This window comes from Giraffa tippelskirchi, chromosome 11 (genome assembly GCF_054371585.1).
Source record: "Giraffa tippelskirchi isolate mGirTip1 chromosome 11, T2T-mGirTip1v1.2.pri, whole genome shotgun sequence".
NCBI lineage: Eukaryota > Metazoa > Chordata > Mammalia > Artiodactyla > Giraffidae > Giraffa > Giraffa tippelskirchi.
In genome coordinates this window covers 39,961,986-39,982,892 of record NC_137285.1, presented here as the reverse complement: position 1 = coordinate 39,982,892, position 20,907 = coordinate 39,961,986, and the positions used below count along the sequence as shown (strand labels likewise).

The following is a 20,907-nucleotide window of genomic DNA, read 5'->3' as shown; positions in this document are numbered from 1 at the left end:
TATATCCAAACACACAAATCTTAATGAACATGCTAATATATAGTGAGATAACTGTTTAGATTCTCTAATCCTTTTTCATGCATCATGTGTAAATCTTTATATCTTAATAGATTTACTGGGCTTCCCTGATGGTCTAATAGCTAAGAATCCATTTGCCAATGCAGGGGACACGTCAGGTTCGATCCCTGGTCTGGGAGGATCCCCCAGCTGCGAAGCATCTAAGCCTGGGTACCACGACTATTGAGCCTGTGCTCTAGAGCCCACAAGCCACAACAGCTAAGCCCATACACTACAACTGCTGAAGCCTGTGCTCTGCAACAAGAGAAGCCAGTGCAATGAGAAGCCCACACATCATAAGAAGAGTTGCCCCTGCTCACGCCAACTAGAGAAAAGCCCACACACAGCAACAAAGACCCAATGCAGCCAAAATTAAATCTACAAAAAATATACATTTATCTCTATTATCTTAAATACTATGTTTAACTATTACAATGTGTTGTATATGCATCAGTTGATCTAATTTCTTATTGATAGGTATTTAGATTGCTGCCAGTTTTTTGCTATCATAAGCAGGGGTTTATATACTTAAGCAACAGTCAAATTAAGATGAATTCCTAGAATTGTTATTTCTGCATTAAAGGTAAGCTCATTTTAGATTTCTATACATATTCTGAAATGATGTCCCAGAAAAAAGCAGTAACAAATGTAACCAAATTGCTCAGGGAAAGGTGTCCATTTCTTCACACCCTTGGCAGTTATAGCAAAGATTGTAAATGTAAACAAATAACCAACTCAGAGAAAAGAGATTTGCATTTCTTAGATTAGTAATGAAGATGAATATCGTTTCATACGTTTATTAGACATGTATTTCTTTGTCAGCTGTTTTTCCAATGTCTTATTTTTCTACTTAGATGCTGATCTTTATCATGAAGTTTATCCCCATGTTTTTCATGGTGTTTTCTATAACTTTTGACATTTTCCATAGTAACAGTTTTTAAAATGGAAAGTTTATCTCGGAAGTAAGATTTTACCATGAAATTTTATACATTTCAAACTATGTCAAAAATAAGCATATACTGTGGTTTTAGAATGGAGGTTCAAAAGTGTTATCCAGCCTAGAAAAATCAGACATAATCTATAGTTGTCACATTGTTTTATTTTATTGCTTTATTTTACACTTAAAATCTAAAAGCTGTTTTGTGTGTAAGACTAATTAAATCAAGAAACATGACCCACCTAGAATCCCCCCCCCCAAATTAAAGATTAGCCTCAAATTCCTATTTCTCTATGTTTTTCTATAAGTTGATTACTTCTCAGAGTATGGCTCCCATTAAGAAATTTTAGTGACTGAATCCATTAAAAACAAAAGTTTATAGTTTCTTACTTTTGACTTTGCAACTATTTCTGAAACTTTCACCACAGGATCTTGAGTGAGACTTAGTTTGTTCTGTGCATTCATCTTACTGTTCAGCCAACTCATGGCTTCACTGATATATTTTTCAACCTTTTCAATTTCAGCAGGATCCAAATGATCGTATCTTTCATCCTATTAGGGAAAAAAAAAACTTAATGAGAGGTTTTTCAATAAGCACCAATCTATTGATAATTTCTGCTTAAAAGATTTAAACTCTCATTGAGTGTATATCACACATATACTCATGTGAAGAATCCATTTACAAATTACATAGAACTGAAAAAACTGGGCAAAAGAAAAATCAGTATGCCTTTTTAGGAGGAAAGGCCTTCTGAAGAAATCAGCTTTGGAAAGGAATGACTTGTGAAGAATATTAAAACTGAAAAGTAGTTTTTAGCCAAGAAAGAAGCTGCATGGAATTAAATCTGTCAAGGAGTAAAACGAAATAAGGTAAGTAGGCACAAGCAAGTTAGACAGAAAATTCTGACTCTACAGCAGACTGATTAAGTTGTTGATAAGGAGAAATAAAAAATAAAATTGTCTGAAAAAGACACCTGCAGCTGTCACGTGTAGAAGACAATCTAAGAAGTCATGATTCAGACTGGTGGTCTCAAAACAAGAACGTGACGATGCAACATACACAAAGAGGATCTCCTCCCCATTCATATGTCCATCTACATGCTTTTAAAAAATCTCTAGCCTGAACATCTTCCCTGAACTCCAAACTCTATCCAACTTCCAACTTGAATTATTATTTGTAAAGTTTGAAACAACTTACCTGTGTTTCAAATTCATGATTACCTCCCTACCTACTCTTCCAAGTTTTGCTCATCTCAGTAATTAACTTTATCTTTACAGGCCAAAAATCCTTAAGAGTTATTCTGACTCCTTTCTGTTTTATCTACATAAAAATGATCAGCTCTGCCTTCAAAATATATGCAGCAGAAATCCAGCCACTTCTTCCCCTTTCTCTATCCAGGCTTAGGGTTCCATCACTTCTTGCTTGCGCTATTCTAATGATTTAACTAGTCTCTCTGCTTCTAGTCTTAAGTCATGCTGCTCAGAAGCCTCCAATGGACTCCTTTCAGGGTAAAAACCAAGCTTTTATAATGGCCCCTGGGCCCTGCATGATCTGGGAACTAATAACCCCACCCCTACTGTTGTGAGTCCCCTTGGCTTCCTTGCTGTTATTCCAACACTTTCTCTCCTTGAGATTTTGCTTCCTGCCCTGCCGCCCCCCCCCAACTTTTTTTAGAACATTTTTCTTATTAATTATTATACACCTTGAACACTCCCTCAGCTCCTTTAATTTTCAAATCTCCACCTCTGGCAGTCTCTTACTTTTCCCACAGCTCTTATCACCATCTGACTTCAGTAACCCATTATTGTCTATCTTTTCCCACAAGCATGTTAGAAATAAGTTCAATGTTTTCTTTGATGCTGTAGTTCCAGCACCTTGAAGAGAGCATGGAACATAATAAACTCAAGATTCTTGATCATAAGTGAAGTCTTGCCTTGCTCTGAATAATAGTTTAAACCTGCATCTTGAGGAAGCTTTTGACAGCATAGCAAACACTAGGTTGTAATAATAATAAATAGACCCTCCAATTCCAGATTTGAAATATTCTTGGTGTTTCTATTCGACCGCTTGTTCCTTCTTACTTTTCCATTATCCCTACATTCTATTTGTACCTGTATGGACACTGATGTTGGCAGGCACATTCACAATTGGTACCTGGATTATTCCTTTAGGTTGGGTGGACTGCACTCTATCTTAAAAAATGTACAAATCTTTTATTTCTAAAATAAGTAACCACCTTTCCCACAGTGTAATGAAAAACAGTGTAGTTGTTAAGGGTTTGTATGTTGACTTTAGACTGCTTAGATTTTATCCTGACTACATCACTACTTCACAAGTTGATTAAGCACTGCTATTTTCCTATAAAATAACATTCTTGCATGGAGATAATCCATGCAAAGTGCTCAAAATTTAGTAAGTGCTTGATAAATGTAAACTATGATAATGCCCTCCCTCAATCTTTGGTGCTGGTCTCTCCAGCCCACTGATGCAGTTTTAACATCAGTGATAAAATCTGGGGGAATTATGGTGAATATTTAAAATAGGAATCAGCAAACTTGGGGGCTCCCTGGTGGCTCATTGGTAAAGAATCTGCCTGCAGTGTAGAAGATGCAGGAGATGGGTTCGATCCCTGGATCAGGCAGATCCCCTGGAGGAGGAAATGGCAACCTGCTCCAGTATTCTTGCTGGGGAAATCCCATGGACAGAGGAGCCTGGCGGGTCACAGTCCACAGGGTCACAAAGGGTCACATGACTGAGCATACACACAGAAAAACTTGTCTTGCAGGGAAAATTAAACCTGCTGAGTTTAATAAAGTTATTTTTGAATACTATACCATGCCCATTCGTTTACACACCGTGTATTTGCTCTTGCACTACAACAGCCAAGTTGAGTATATATAGTAGGCCTGCAGAGCCTAAAATGTGATTTGTTCATTTAAAGAAAAAGTTTGCTAACCTCTCCTTTAGAGGAGAAAAAAAAATCAGCTTAATTTTGTCAAATCTTACTGTTACATCCAAATGCAGGTAACTTTTATGTAACTAAATATTTGAGGCTAAAAAACAGTGGAAAGGCTAATAAGGGTAGTAAGACAGATCTGGGCACAGATACAAAAATATAAAGGACATGGGAGTTACAGATAAGCAAAAGACTGGAAAACCAAGAGCAACCAAAAGAATGAGGCGCCAAGGGACAAAATGAATGCTAGCAGAGTCCAGTTTCAAAGATGCCAGTAAAAAAAGGTTCAACAAAACCTCTTTTTCACTGTAGCAATAATGAAATCCTTAGAAGAAAACAATGAATTTGTTCAGTGGATTAATTAAGGGAAGTCTAAAAGATTAAAACCACATAACTCCACTTTGGTAGCAACAACTGCTATACCTCTGCAGTTGAGAACTTTTAAGATTTACCCCATTCTCTCTGCGTATCACACACATTACCATTACCACCAATTTACATTATGAGTTTTAATACCTTGTTTCTGTATGCTTCTATCACTTTCATGACAAGTTGGATCTTTTTTCCCAAGTCGTTTAAAGCTTTTGGTCTTTCTTCATGTTCCATGTACCTTATTTGAATAGGCTGGCCATATTTCTGTTAAGTTTTTTAGAAAGAAAAAGTTATTAACAAAACAACTTTTATTGCGGTCCACTGGAGGAGGTAATGGCAACCCACTCTACTATTCTTGCCTTGAGAATCCTATGAACAGTATGAAAAGGCAAAAAGATATGACACTGGAAGATAAGTCCCTCCTCCCCCCAGGTTGGAAGGTATCCAATATGCTACTGGGGAAGAGCAGAGGGCAATTTTACTCATAGCTCTGGGAAGAATGAAGTTGCTGGGCCAAAGAAGAAACAGTGCTCAGTTGTGGATGTGCTTGGTGGTGAAAGTAAAGTCCAATGCGGAAAAGAACAACACTGAATAGGAACCTGGCAATGGATGTGAATTGGAGCAAACTCTGGGAGATAGCAGAAGACAGATGAGCCTCAGTTAAGTCCAGTCGCTCAGTCATGTCCAACTCTTTGTGACCCCATGGACTGCAGCATGCCAGGCCTCCCAGTCCATTACCAACTCCCGGAGTTTACTCAAATTCATCTCCATTGAGTCGGTGACACCATCCAACCATCTCATCCTCTGTCGTCCCCTTCTCCTCCTGCCTTCAATTTTTCCCAGCATCAGGGTCTTTTCCAATGAGTCAGCTCGTCGCATCAGGTGGCCAAAGTATTGGAGTTTCAGCTTCAGCATCAGTCCTTCCAAAGAACATTCAGGACTGATTCCCTTTAGGATGGACTGACTGGATCTCCTTGCAATCCAAGGGACTCTCAAGAGTCTTCTCCAACACCACAGTTCTAAAGCATCAATTCTTTGGTGCTCAGCTTTCTTTATAGTCCAACTCTCACATCCATACAGGACTACTGGAAAAACCATAGCCTTGACTAGACAGACCTTTGTTGGCAAAGTAATGTCTCTGCTTTTTAATATCCTATCTAGGTTGGTCGTAACTTTCCTTCCAAGGAGTAAGCGTCTTTTTATTTCATGGATGCAGTCACCATCTGCAGTGATTTTGGAGCCCCCAAAAATGAAGTCTGCCACTGTTTCCACTGTTTCTCCATCTATTTGCCGTGAAGTAATGGGACTGGATGCCATGATCTTAGTTTTCTGAATGTGGTTTTAAGCCAACTTTTTCACTCTCCTCTTTCACTTTCATCAAGAGGTCTTTATTTCTACTTCGCTTTCTGCCATAACAGTGTTGTCATCTGCATATCTGAGGTTATTGATATTTCTCCAGACAATCTTGATTCCAGCTTGTGCTTCATCCAGCCCAGCATTTCTCATGATGTACTCTGCATATAAGTTAAATAAGCAGGGTGACAATATACAGCCTATATGTACTCCTTTTCCTATCTGGAACCAGTCTGTTGTTCCATGTTCAGTTCTAAATGTTGCTTCCTGACCTGCATACAGATTTCTCAAGAGGCAGGTCAGGTGATCTGGTATTCCCATCTCTTGAAGAATTTTCCAGAGTTTATTGTGATCCACACTATGCTTTGGCATAGCCAATAAAGCAGAAATAGATGTCTTTCTGGAACTTGCTTGCTTTTTTGATGATCCAGTGGATATTGGCAATTTGATCTCTGGTTCCTCTGCCTTTTCTAAAAGCAGCTTGAACATCTGGAAGTTCACGGTTCACATATTATTGAAGCCTGACTTGGAGAAGTTTGAGCATTACTTTGCTAGCGTGTGAGATGAGTGCAATTGTGCAGTAGTTTGAGCATTCTTTGGCATTGCCTTTCTTAGGGATTGTAATGAAAACTGACCTTTTCCAGTCCTGTGGCCACTGCTGAGTTTTCCAAATTTGCTGGCATATCGAGTGCAGCACTTTCACAGCATCATCTTTTAGGATTTGAAATAGCTCAACTAGAATTCTATCACCTCCACTAGCTTTGTTCCTAGTGATGCTTTCTAAGGCCCACTTGACTTCACATTCCAGGATATCTGGCTCTAGGTGAGTGATCACACCATGGTTAATTATCTGGGTCGTGAAGATCTTTTTTGTACAGTTCTTCTGTGTATTCTTGCCACCTCTTCTTAATATCTTTCTGCTTCTGTTAGGTCCCTACCATTTCTGTCCTTTATTGAGCCCATCTTTGCATGAAATGTTCCCTTGGTATCTCTAATTTTCTTGAAGAGATCTCTAGTCTTTCCCATTCTATTGCAGCACACTAGAGGAGCCTGGTGTGCTGCAGTTCCTAAGGTCACAAAGAGTCAGACACAATTTAGCAAATGAATGACAACAAATACAGGAAGATGAATAGGAAAGAAAGGTAGTCAAATCAAAATCTGTCCCCTCTTATTTTCCTACATGGAAATGAGTTCCAGTGGTTATGTGCTTATTCAATCCTACACAGGGGTGTCTATACCTTATTCCCTCCTCTCACTCATTAAGATTACCTTTTGATTCCTCTCAAATCCAAAGAATGTTAGTTTCTTTAAAGTTGGGTGTTAAAAGTTTAAAACTACTAAGAAAACCATAAGAACTATACTGCATCCAGAAATAATGTATTTGAAACTTGGTTTCAAATATTTATAATGCATATAACTCTGTACATGCAACATGGTTATTGAGATTTCCTGGTATTTAATACCTATCGACTATTATTTATGTCATATTTATTCATTAGATTAGTATATGTATTTTAAGTATAGTGCTTAAAAACGAGAAAGCCCTTTGGCCCCTCACCCCAGGTGCATGGAATTAGAGAGTGTCTAAATTTTAAAACAGCCTCTGTAACTGTGAGGAGGGGAATGCATTAGAAAAAAGATAAGTATTTTCTTCCAAATTCTTTACATACGTAAATAAAAATCAGCTTATTTTAGAGCAATTTTAGGTTTTCAGAAAAGTTACAAAGGAAACAATGGTGAGCCAAGCACCTTTTATTGCTTTTCTCTAATGTTAGCGTCTTATACCATCATGGAACATTTGTCAAAACCAAGAAACCAACACTCGTGTATTACTATTAAATATTGACTGAACTCCAGATTATTTGGATTTCATCTTTTTCTTTTCCAGGATATCATACTGCATTTAGTCTATTTACATTGTGCTTTTAATTGTAAATGTTTTTGAAAGGGGAGTAAATTATAAAAGCCATCTTATAAAAATAGTAAAGCCCATGAAAACTTCTGTAACATTCATTTCTATGGTTATGTATATATTGGAAGCAAAATAATACATTCTTGGAGCTGCTGGGATTTTCAGTTATTTCTATTGGCCTCAGCTGTCTGGCTTGTTCCTCCAGCCCAATTTATATATATATATTCCTTTCAAGGAGATGGGGAGTAAAAAACAACAAGAGGATAAAATATGGTAAAGCTTAGTTTTGCTTTCATAAGCGTAGGCTTTCAAGTTGCTTTTTAATTATTCCCTTTGGAAGTAATTTATTGGCAAGATAATAACCTTTAAACAATTTTTTTTTACATGTACCCCAATATACATTGCAGCACAATTTGCAACAGCCAGGACACGGAAACAACCTAGATGTCCATCAACAGATAAATGGATAGAGAAGATGTGGTACATTTATTTTCTTTGCTTTCAAGTTACATAAATTCTTTTGCACCTCAACCTCCCCATCACTAAACGGCTGCCTTTCTCCATACTCTGCTGCTGCTGCTAAGTCGCTTCAGTCGTGTCCGACTCTGTGCGACCACACAGACGGCAGCCCACCAGGCTCCCCCGTCCCTGGGATTCTCCAGGCAAGAACACTGGAGTGGGGTGCCATTGCCTTCTCCCTCCCCATACTCTAGAAGTCTTTATTAATGTCATCACTTAGCATATGTGTATTTACTCACTACTCAAAGAATGGTTCAGGGACCAGCAGCATCAGAATCTCTTGGAAGCTTATAAAAAATGCAGAATCATGGGCCCAACTTAGATATACTGAATTTTTTGCATTTTAGTAAAGGCCCCAGGTTATTCATGTGCACATTAAAGCTATGATCCTCACTAAGATGGAAAGACTAAAATTTCCTGTCATCCTTCCAATCTAAACTTCCAAACTTTTGAAGTTTTTTTTTCCCCCCCCAGGAAGGGAGGTGAGGGCTGGGTGGCAAGCAGGAGGAAAAGGGTAATAGTGTTTTTTTCTTAAATCAGACCACTGACCTAGAAAAAGGGGACCTGGTGGACACATCTCCTTATTTCTTTTTTAAAAGGACATTGAATAGCAGGGGTACTATTTTTGAAGTTCTTTGTAGGCTTGGTGTCCCCAGTAGTGTGAACATACAAAAGAGCAGTGTGTTAACTCCTCAAAATCAGAGCAGTTAAGGGGGAGAGAAGCAGAGCAAAAGTGACTCCTCTAATGGATAAAGGGTCAGGTTGACAAATCACTTCATAATGACACATCAGAAATCATGGCTTTTATAACAGTGATATTAACGTGCTAATTGGAAGTGGTCAATGGGAGACAGGAAGAGTGAATAACATTTTAGGAACCAGTGAACTAAAAGACTGGAATGGGTGAATTTAACTCAGATGACCATTATATCTACTACTGTGAGCAAGATTCCCTTAGAAGAAATGGAATAGCCCTCATAGTCAACAAAAGAGTCCGAAATGCAGTTCTTGAGTACAATTTCAAAAACAACAGAACAATCTCTATTCATTTCCAAGGCAAATCATTCAATATCACAGTAATCCAAGTCTATGCCCCAACCAGTAATGCTGAAGAAGCTGAAGTTGAAAGGTTCCATGAAGACCTACAAGACTTTTTAGAACTAACACCCAAAAAGATTATAGGGGACTGGAATGCAAAAATAGGAAGTCAAGAGATATCCGGAGTAATAGGCAAATTTGGCCGTGGAGTACAAAATGAAGCCGGGCAAAGGCTAACAGAGTTTTGCCAAGAGAATGGAATGGTCATAGCAAACACCCTCTTCCAACAACACAAGAGATGACTCTACACATAGACATCACCAGATGGTCAATACCGAAATCAAATTGATTATATTCTTTGTAGCCAAAGATGGAGAAGCTCTATACAGTCAGCAAAAACAAGACTGGGAGCAGACTGTGGCACAGATCATGAACTCCTTATTGCCAAATTCAGACTTATATTGAAGAAAGTAGGGAAAACCACTAGACCATTCAGGTATGATCTAAAATCCCTTAATGATTATACAGTGGAAGTGACAAATAGATTCAAGGGATTAGATCTGATAGACAGAGTGCCTGAAGAACTATGGATGGAGGCTCATGACATTGTACAGGAGGCAGGGATCAAGACCATCCCCAAGAAAAAGAAATGCAAAAAAGGCAAAATGATTGTCTGAGGAGGCCTTACAAATAGCTGAGAAAAGAAGACAAGCGAAAGGCAAATGAGAAAAAGAAAGATATACCCATTTGAATGTACAGTTCCAAAGAATAGCATAGAGAGATAAGAAAGCCTTCCTCAGTGATCAGTGCAAACAAATAGAGGAAAACAACAGAATAGGAAAGACTAGAGATCTCTTCAAGAAATCAGAGCCATCAAGGGAACATTTCATGCACAGATGGGCTCAATAAAGGACAGAAACGGTATGGACCTGACAGAAGCAGAAGATATTAAGAAGAGGTAGCAAGAATACACAGAAGAACTGTACAAAAAAGATCTTCATGACCCAGATAACCACAGTGGTTTGATCACTCACCTAGAACCAGACATCCTGGAATGTGAAGTCAAGTGGGCCTTAGGAAGCATCACTAGGAACAAAGCTAGTGGAGGTGATAGAATTCTAGTTGAGCTATTTCAAATCCTAAAAGATGATGCTGTTAAGGTTTTGCTCTCAACATGCCAGCAAATTTGGAAAACTCAGCAGTGGCCACAGGACTGGAAAAGGTCAGTTTTCATTCTAATCCCAAAGAAAGGCAATGCACTCATCTCACACGCTTGCAAAGTAATGCTCATAATTCTCTAAACCAGGCTTCAATAAAATGTGAACTGAGAACTTCCAGATGTTCAAGCTGGATTTAGAAAAGCCAGAGGAACTGGAGATCAAATTGCCAACATCTGCTGGATTATCAAAAAAGCAAGGGAGTTCCAGAAAAAACATCTATTTCTGCTTTATTGACTATGCCAAAGCCTTTGACTGTGTGGATCACAACAAACTGTGGAAAATTCTGAAAGAGATGGAAATACCAGACCACCTGACCTGCCTCCTGAGAAATCTGTATGCAAGTCAAGAAGCAACAGTAGAACTGGACATGGAACAACAGACTGGTTCCAAATCGGGAAAGGAGCACATCAAGGTTGTATGTTATCACCCTGCTTATTTTACATATATGCAGAGTATTTAACATATATTCAGAGTATATCTTGCTAAATGCCAGGCTGGATGAAGCACAAGCTGGAATCAAGATTGCCAGGAGAATATCAATAACCTCAGATACGCAGATGGCACCATCCTTATGGCAGAAAGTGAAGAACTAAAGAGCCTCTTGATGAAAGTGAAAGAGGAGAGTGAAAAAGTTGACTTAAAACTCAACATTCAAAAAACTATAATCACGGCATCCAGTCCCATCACTTCATGGCAAATAGATGGGGAAAACAATGATAACAGTGAGAGACTTTACTTTTCGGGGAGTTGGACCATAAAGAGCTGAGCACCAAAGAATTGATGCTTTTGAACTGTGGTGTTGGAGAAGACTCTTGAGAGTCCCTTGGACTGCAAGGAGATCCATCCAGTCCATCCTAAAGGAGATCAGCTCTGAACATTCATCGGAAGGACTGATGTTGAAGCTGAAACTCCAATACTTTGGCCACCTGATGCGAAGAACTCAGTCACTGGAAAAGACCCTGATGCTGGGAAAGACTGAAGGCAGGAGGAGAAGAAGATGACAGAGGATGAGATGGTTGGATGGCATCACTGACTTGATAGACATGAGTTTGAGCAAGCTCGGGGAGTTGGTGATGGACAGGGAAGCCTGGTGTGCTGCAGTCCATGGGGTTGCAAAGAGTGAGACACGACTGAGCGACTGAACTGAACATTTGCTAAATTTTCATATCTGAGTATCTGAGTATAATAGACAAGAATGATTATGCATTATTTAATTTCAATTATCATGTAGCAATCCTCACCTCCTAAACGAAAAGGGAGCATTTCCTGTTACACATATGTGTCTTAGAAATTTCTTATGTATTAATTAAACACATACACTGTGTTCTTACACCATAATTTTGAGGACAATTTAATGTCCTTTTCAACACTAATATGGACTTTAAAAAGTTTACCTTTAATTCTTGAAGCTTATCCACATATACTTGTTTAGGTTGGTCCTCTCCTTCTTCATAAAGCCAATTTTCTGTGTCTTCCAATATTGCAGACAGTTTATTCAAGTCCTAGTTATACAGTTAAGAGATATTGATTGAAAATACTCTCCTTAGAAATAAAAGTCATCAAGCAAGGACAAAATGTTTTTCAAATATAAAAAATTAATTTTTTTCTGGTTTCTTATTTATAAACATGTTTTCACTAGACTTCTGAAATTCGGAAAAATAACTAAGAACCATTCCTAAATGTGCTAAAAAAAGACTGACAACAAAAACACATTTGCAATATTTATTTATATTAGCATGCTGAAGCAAACATTTAAATAATTCTAATAAAAAACTACAAAACTTGGACTTACTTCTTGAGTGATGAATTTTTCATAGACGGTGCCAAGCTTGTCTCTAAAATCATATACATATTCTTCAACAGCATTCTTTGCATCATTTCTTTCTTTCTCTAACTTATCCTGCATTATCATCTTCCCCTATTCAAAAAGTTTTACATTAGTTGCCATGAAAACACTAGGGAAATAAAAACCAAAACTATAATGAAATATCACTTCACACCTACTCAGATGAGTATAATCAAGAAATGGAAAATAAGTGTTGGTGATTATTTGTGGAATTTGAAACCCTTGTACATTGCTGTTGGGAATGTTCAATAATGTCCCTCTTGGGTAAAACTTTGGTGGCTCCTAAAGAAGCTAAAGAATTACAATGTGACCCAGCAGTTTCACTCCTAGACATATAATTAAAGAACTGAAAGCAGGAACTCAAAGTTATTTGTTACCCAATGTTCACTGCAGCATTATTTACAAGAAGCAAAAGGTGGAAACAACTCATTTGTCCTTTAACCTGTGAATGGACAAATAAAATGTATATATACAAAATGGAATGTTATTCTACTATAAAAAGAAAGTTCTGACACGTTACAAATTTGATGAACCTTGAAAACATTATGCTCAGTGAAATAATCCAGACACAAAGAATAAATATTGTATGATTACATTTATATGAGTTATCTAATACAAATTCAAAGAGACAGAAAGTAGATTAGTTTCTTAGGGGTTGGGGAAGGGAGGAATGGTGAGTTATTAGTGGTTAGATTTTCTGTTTGGGGTGATGAAAAAGTTTCAGAAAAGATAGTGTCAATTAAAAACTTTTTTTTTTTAAATAGACTAATGTATGTTAGTGTTCAAATCCTAGGTTTCCCATTTATTAGCTTTGAAATTGCAGCAAAATTGCCTAACCTACGCCTCAGTTTTCTTATCCTAGAGAGCATACTTCTATATATCTTGTATGCCTGTTAATAAGATTGACATATTCATATAAAGTATTCAGGACAGTGCCTGACACATAACTGGTACTGAATAAATGTTAGCTTTGATAAGTGATACAGTATAGTGGTTGTGATCCTGCACTTTGGAGACAGACTACTGGGTTCCAAAACAAAGGTTACTTGCTGAACTTGGGTGATTCAGTCTACTTCTGCCAGTTTCCTCATCTTTTAAATACAGATCTCTAACAGTACTTAGATTTCATAGGTTTGAAGATTAAAGAGGATATCAAAGTATTTAAAGATGTTAGTAAAAATTATTGTTAAAACAAAAGCCAAGAAAGAATCTGAACACTGTAATAAATATTTGTACTTTCACAAAAACGTAATATTTTAAACATAATACAATGCACTGATATTTGTAAATTTGAAATAGTAAGACAATTAGCACATTGTAAAGCAACTACACTCCAATAAAATTATTATAAAATAAAATGAAATATTTTAAAAATTTGAGAAAAAATCTTACACACAAAATTTATCATAGCTGCACTTCCACACAATTCATTTCTTTGGGAAAGTTAGTCTCAAATAATGCAAATCCAGAATCATTCGGGATCTCTAGAAATGGTTGCTTCACATAAAATGTAGCTTTTAACAATTCATGAATAGGTGATATAGGTAGGTACTAGAAAGAGAACACTGTAAAGTCAAAATCTCTTGAGAAAATTCCTAGAATAATGTGCAACAGTTGGAGAATATGCAGCACTTCAAAGAAAACTGCTGGTCAAGCCTGTAGAAATTAGGAACTACCACCTAAATGTAAATTAAAACAAACAAACAAACAAACTTTTTACACAACTATTGGTAAAGAAACCAAAATGTTTTCCTCAAGAGAGTGTATAATGAAACATATAAACATGTATAGAAAATTTCAAGAATGACAACAGTTCCTAAAATAGTATCAAATGGAAGTAAGAAGACATTGTGAATTGAACCTTAATCTTTAAGGACCACATGTTTGAAGAGGGGAGCTCATAATACTTCCCTATACAATGTCTGCTGAGTGTGCTACTGTTAAGACACAATAACAGGGGTAAGAATTATTAGTGTTGGAAAGGCCTTTCTCTGTAGTGGAGACAAGCCATGTTTTTCATATAACTAAGGTGAAAGCTACAACTGTACATGACATTAATACAGCTCAGCATTTTTTCCAAAATAAAGCAGTTCAATAACCTATTTAATAATTTATTATGAGTTACAGACTAGTTCCCTAAATTTGAGGGATAATTATTCTACAAAAATTTCAGAATAACTACCACCGATTTCAACATCAATTCAGATTTATATACCTCATTTTCAATGTAGCTGTTGAGAAGATCTTGGCCCAGTTGTCTACACAGGCTACTCTGGATAGGTAGATCAATACTCTTGACTTTTCCTTTTTTAATGTTCTGGTTCAGTCGCTCTTGTTTCTCTGAGAGAGCAGACTGCAAAAGAAATGCAAGAGAAGTATAAGTTTCTCTAGCTTAAAAATAGATTTAAGAGACTGATTTCTGATGAAACAAAGTAAAATCAAAACTATTATCTACCATACCTTAAAAATATTATTTTAATAATGATAGTATTTTACACTCTTGTATACACTAAATTTTTCTACATAAAAAATACTGGGCTGGGAAACAAACTGAAACCACAATGAAATACCATTTTGGAAAAAAAAAAAAAAAAAGAGGAAAATAAGAGATGGTGAAATATAGAGAAACTGGAATCCTTATACACTGTTGACAAGATATAAAAATATGACAGCCATTTTGGAAAACAGGCAGTTCCTCAAATTGTAAACATAGAGATATCATATGACCCAGCAATTCCACTCCTGGGTATGAGGCCAAGAAAAATGAAAACATACATCCACATAAAAATTGTATATGGTTGTTCAAAACAGTATTCATAAAGGTCAAGAGGTAGAAAAAACCCAAGTGTCCATCAGTTGATGAATGAATAAATATGGTATCCATCTGTATGATACAGTAATACTCAACCATAAAAGGGAATGAAGAACTGATATATCCTACAACCTGGATAAACCTTGAAAATATGCTTAGCAAAAAGAAGCCAGTCATTAAAGGATCACATACTGTATTGCTGTATTTATATGAAATGACTAGAATAGGCAAGTCTATAATTCAAAAATATTAGTGGCTGACTAGGGCTGGCAGGGGGAGGGTTGGGGGGGAAATAAAGAGTTACTGCTAATGAGTACAGGGCTTCTTTTTGGAGTGATGAAAATGTTGTAAAATTGTGATAATGATTACATAACTGAGTATATTAAAAACCTTTGAATTGCACTCTTAAATGGGAGAACTTCATGATATGTAAATTATGTCTCAATAGAGCTGTTGAATAAAACACTGAATAAAATAAAAAAATTAGAAAAATAGGTTTCAGGTTTTATATTACTTGAGAAACTAGGATTTAAAGTCAAGTCTTTACAGCCTTTGGAAAAAAAATCTATACAAACCATCACAGATTAAATTCTGTTCAGGTTAGAAAAATCTGTCAAAGATAATAGTGTAGAGCTGTAGCCAGCCATATTCATCTGGGTGGTTGGTACAGGGTATTTCTCCCTTCTATCAGCACTCATTTTCTCAGTAAAATAATGACTCTTAATAATAGAGTCATTTATCCTTTAAAACTTTACTTCCAAAAATATAATTTTTGTACTAAGAATGCTTTATGATATGCAGCATGCACCACAGAGTGGTTAATTTTGAGGTGCTGCATTATTGCTAATTTAAATTTTCTTCATTTGTCCTATTCTAGTTTCTATTTTCTGAGATTGTATGATTTTTAATGAGAAAAAAAGTTAATGAAAAGACACAAAAAGACACAGCCACAGTAATAGTATACTGGTTTCCTTAGTGGCTCAGATGGTAAAGAATCTGCTTGCAATGCAGGAGACCCAGGTTCAACCCCTGGGTTGGGAAGATCCCCTGGAGAAGGAAACAGCAACCCACTCCCGTATTCTTGCCTAGAAAATCCCATGGACAGAAGACCCTGGCAAGCTACTATCCATGGGGTTGCAGAGTCAGACACGACTGAGCAATTAAGCACAGTAATAGTAGAACAAACCTTTGTTTTGGTTCCTGTATGGTCAATTTCTTCCTCTGGAGTGTGTTCAGCATGACATTTTTGATGACCTCCTTCTTCTTGGTCAAGCTGCATTTTATCCTGCAAAGAAAATGAGTAACTGACAATATCTCTAGTCTCTTTTTCTTTCTTTCTTTTTTCTGTTTTTGGTAATGAATAGCATCTTAGAGTTCAACCCTGTTTTCACATGGGTGAAGACAGTAAAGTAGAAGCTCACTGTTTCTGAAATGAGAGTAACTATTAATATAAATACTTAGGTTGACAGTAAGTAAAATGAAAAGATCTATTTGATGCTATGTGAATAAATCTTGTTTTTCACCTGTGACCAAATAACTCCAAATAAATGGAAAATTGTTCTTAAGTCAAATTCACAAACCAAGATTGACCAAAAAACAGAATGTTAACCTTGACACAAAAAATGTTCATAAAGAACTTAATGTGGGAAAATAAACTGAAAAAGATACAAAATTTATGTATTACACATAAATTCAATTGTATTTTTAAAATCTAGGAAAATATTCAAATACATAAAAACTGTCAAAGTAGGTGTCTCTTAATTATCAAATGTAAACTTTTAAGTTTTCTTTTACATCTGAAAGACAAACTTCTAACCCATAAGACTGCCAAAACGGACTCCTAACTTGGCAAAAAAATCACTAGTATTAGGTTTTTCTGGTCTTCCTTAATCTTACCCACCACTATCCTCCTAAAAGGAAGAAAGTCTGGCAGTCAGGAATCGGGATAATTTAGGTCTTCAGATATACACGGAGTTATGCATTATTACATATAATGTCCATAAGGTTATCCTGCCTAATGCTTATTTGTGCCAAAGAGAAAAACATGTTAGAAGACAACTTACAGCAGTGTTCTTTGTTAAGTCAACAACTGAAATTCCACCCCCACTTCCCTACCACCTTCCAACTCTGTAATTTTCCCAACCTTATGTTGGAGAAGAGGTGAAAAAAGTGTTATAGTGCCGGGTTGGGGTAATGTAGATAGAGACAACAGATACATTATTAACTATTTCATGTAGTACTAAGAAAACAATGTTGCTAGTTAAGGCCATACTTTATCACTTGGCATTTTAAATTTAATACTTATATATATTCCTATCTCTAAAAAAATAAATCAATTAATATGGTTAAGGTATTTCTAAAACTTTTTCACGTGCATAACCCAACTCATCTAAATCACATAATTCAGTTAATGATGTCTGAATTGTTCTATTCATATTTGTCCTTTGTGCTATCAAGAGCATTAGTGGCCAAGCCATTTGTTTAAAAATTGCTCCAGTATCATCTCTAAGTTTTCTTATAAGCCACTGATACCTATTCTACAAATTTTATGATTTTTTTTTCTGTATTTTATAGAAGGAATCAGTAGATTATTTTCAGACAACAACCGAGACTAACATTCCTTTCTTGAATGGTCCTTATACAATTTAATGTCAAGGAGTTGCAACTGCCAACTCATGCCATGAGGAGTAATAATTAAGTTCATACATGTACAGATGATGAGAACTTTTCATGATTATTGCCACAGGCAACAGTGAATGTAAAATATTATCATTTGCACGATTCATCCCAATTTCAGGTATATTAATAAGGGGGAACTTGTACATCTGAGAGTAATTTGGTAATCTTTTAAAATACTTTTAAGAAGGTTCATAGGAATATTATGCCTAGTGGGAAAGTTAATGAAAGTGTCTCTAGACTTGGCTTCTCTGATTTTAAGCTTCATGAGGGTTGAGACTGTTTTTCTCTTCACTGCTATATCTAAACACAAAATTTAGGTACTTCTAGTTATTTGCCAAATAAATAAAAAGTACTTAAAAATAAAATCCAGAATTATTATCTAATCTGTCCTATGATCTACCTTCTCAATCTCTTTTTCTTGTCACTCTCCCCTTTTCTATATATCTTATATTATCAGCTACCTTTGTAACAAAAAAGGTATCCTCCCCTCAGGGCCTTTGTGCTTGTTATTCCCTTTGTCTGGACACCTAACCGCACCTGGCTCCTTACTCTGCCTTTTCATCTTTCACGCTAGCTTTCCTCTTCCCTCCTCACAGGTGGCTGTCCTCATTACTTAATTTAGACTATGCATCTCCTACTATTAATTTCCTTTATATTTATATGATATCCTGTTGCTTCTTGCCTGTCCTTTTCCATTAGAATGTAAGTGACAGGCCTTCTTTATCCTGCTTACCACTGTATCTTCAGTGCCTAGAACAGTACGTGGTACATATAAGTAATCAGACATTTTGAATTAAAAAATAGATAAAAAGATAACCTAAATGGTCAACAGTTGAGGAACAGTTAAATTATGGTACATTAGTATGACAGTCTCTTTGATCCTTCACTGTGTAATGAAGCCTAAGTTGTGATACCTTCCTAATATGTCCAGATAGTAATAAATACCTAGAAGAAAAGTGTACATTTTCTGAGACATCTTTTCACTGTTCTGAAGAAAAGCTGGCAATCTATGCTACAGGTTTTCAGGAAAATTGAAGATATCTTAATTTTTAATGAAAAAAATGAGGCCATAAAATAATCTCTCATAAACTAACTTGCGTGCAAAGAAAAAAAAAACAACCACTGCTGCTCACTGATACATACCTAGCTTTCATCTGCCAGCAATGTCAGCAACTAGGGAACAGTAAAAATGATCTTACTGACCTCTTGTGTTCTCCTCCAACGCTTAAATAATTAGCTTCCAGGGTCTACTTCGAATTTACTCACATTTTTGGAGGGGGGAAGGGAGAGACTGCTTAATAATAGTATTTAAACCTTAAGTTTTTAAACTTCTGGATATAGAATTAAAAAAAAAAGTCCTAGAGAGAACCACTAAGCAAGACAGTACACAGGATAGAAAACAAGAATAAGGAAATAAACTACAATTTATTCAACATGGGTTATATCAGCTAAGGTAGAGATTTAAAAGGAGATGATACATGTGAATGTGCTCTCTAACAATACTAACTATATGACCCATAATGTCAGTTACCTTTTTTTTGTCTCTTGATTATATAAATTACAAAAGATAGGCTCAGGAACATCTCACTCAACTGCAAGAAATACTTTATATGGAACACCAAGTACCTGGAAATATTCTCTAGTAAGCCAAAAACACTCTTGTAAACAAATCAATCTCAGAGTGCCCAAAGCAGATGCTAGAAATTCATGCATTTCATACACTGGTGAGTTTTTTAGGTACACATTCAGAAGTCATCCTAAAGGGCTGGCTAACTGGATTTCAAGCCCACATACAAATAGAAGCAGCATAAAGAAACGCGAGAGGTAGAAAATGGGTGCCACAATCTCCTTGTTTTTAGTGTCCAGGATTCACTAACCTTACACAGAGAAAACTCAAGGTCTAAAACATCACACAGAGACTTTTTAGAAAAAGAGGTGAAGAAGTTAAACAGCTGTAAAAGAACTTATTCCGAAAAGCATACAGAATGCTTTCAATTTTAGTAAAACTAAATCTTAATGGATTAAATTTACATGTCTACCATAGTTGTTGTAAACCATAATTAAGAAAACTAACTTTTCAACCTATTACTCTTACATTTATTTATGAAAATTGACTATCTTTACTAACATATTGGGACAATATTTCCTTCTCCTTAATTCAAGGAAGGTAGGATGTAATAGGAAAATAATACATGTGAAGAAAAATGGAAGAAAATGCCACGGTTCTTAAATGAGGTAGTGGTAGAATTCTGATCATTCTGAAAGAAAAGATTTTACAGTAATTTTTAGTAAAAACAGACAAAAAGACAGCTTTTAAAAATGGGAGAAACTGTCTTGAAATTTAAAATGTTTAAATCCACTCTTAACATGCACAAATATATGAAAAATCTAGGGCAGACCTCCAATTATGGTTTGAAAAAAAATCCAACCAAAGTCTTTAAAATAACTTACAAATACTATACATAAAAAGAATAAAATTTTATGTAATGGAAGACAGTCACTTTCTCTTAAGATTCTTTCACTGACACTAAGCCTATACAACATTAGAGTCACATTAACTCTTTCATAAAGAAACTATCAAGAATCTATTGTAATGTTACTGACTGTACAGTACATTTTTCTGTTCAGACACAACTGAGCGACTGAACACACACACACAGTTATAATTAAGACACTGTATATATTATTAAAGGAGCCTTTTAAAAATAGAATTTCTACATACCACATCATCTTTGCTTTCATTCTTAAAAGAAGTTTCTGTCTCCATAGGAACATCACTGTGATCCCCTTCTATATTTTGCTTCTCAATTACAGATGCACTAGCCACACTGAAGATTCCATGGATATTAATACGAACTTTAACCTTAACTTTGGAACTATCACCATCAGATTGTGGGAAAACATTCTGAATAGTAAAGTTCCCTTAAGGAAAAAACAACTTTGATCAGAACACAGGCCTCAGATTAACTCATTCAATTCATTCATTCAATAATTTTACTATCATTTTCAGATGTTGGCAAAAAAAAAATCTTAAATTATCATATTCTAATTATTGTGGGGCATGCATTTCCCCCATCACCTTTTTTTTATATAATAAACCTGGTATAAATAAAAACGCAAAAGGTTGTAAAGCAACTGTCCTTCAACTAACAATAAATTAAAAAAAAAAAAAAGACTCAAAAGGTTAAACAACCTGCCCCAAGTC

General features: G+C 36.0%; 1 protein-coding gene across 8 annotated transcripts in view; it reads right to left on the bottom strand.

Annotated features, from left to right (window-relative positions):
- Nucleotides 1-20,907, bottom strand: part of HSPA4L (heat shock protein family A (Hsp70) member 4 like) — a 56,255-nt gene that overhangs the window by 3,383 nt on the left and 31,965 nt on the right. For 5 of the 8 annotated variants that reach the window (XM_081538157.1, XM_081538156.1, XM_081538158.1 and 2 more), the window contains 7 exons: nt 20,425-20,624; nt 16,210-16,308; nt 14,427-14,564; nt 12,158-12,283; nt 11,760-11,867; nt 4,468-4,587; nt 1,385-1,546 (listed from right to left, as the gene is read on the bottom strand). In XM_081538157.1, coding sequence (XP_081394283.1) covers nt 1,385-1,546; nt 4,468-4,587; nt 11,760-11,867; nt 12,158-12,283; nt 14,427-14,564; nt 16,210-16,308; nt 20,425-20,624 — 953 coding nt within the window. Of the gene's footprint in view, nt 1-1,384; nt 1,610-4,442; nt 4,629-11,735; nt 11,868-12,157; nt 12,366-14,373; nt 14,565-16,209; nt 16,309-20,424; nt 20,625-20,907 lie in introns of all 8 variants that reach the window. The other 3 variants (XR_014068147.1, XR_014068146.1, XR_014068145.1) reach the window with 3 other exon arrangements.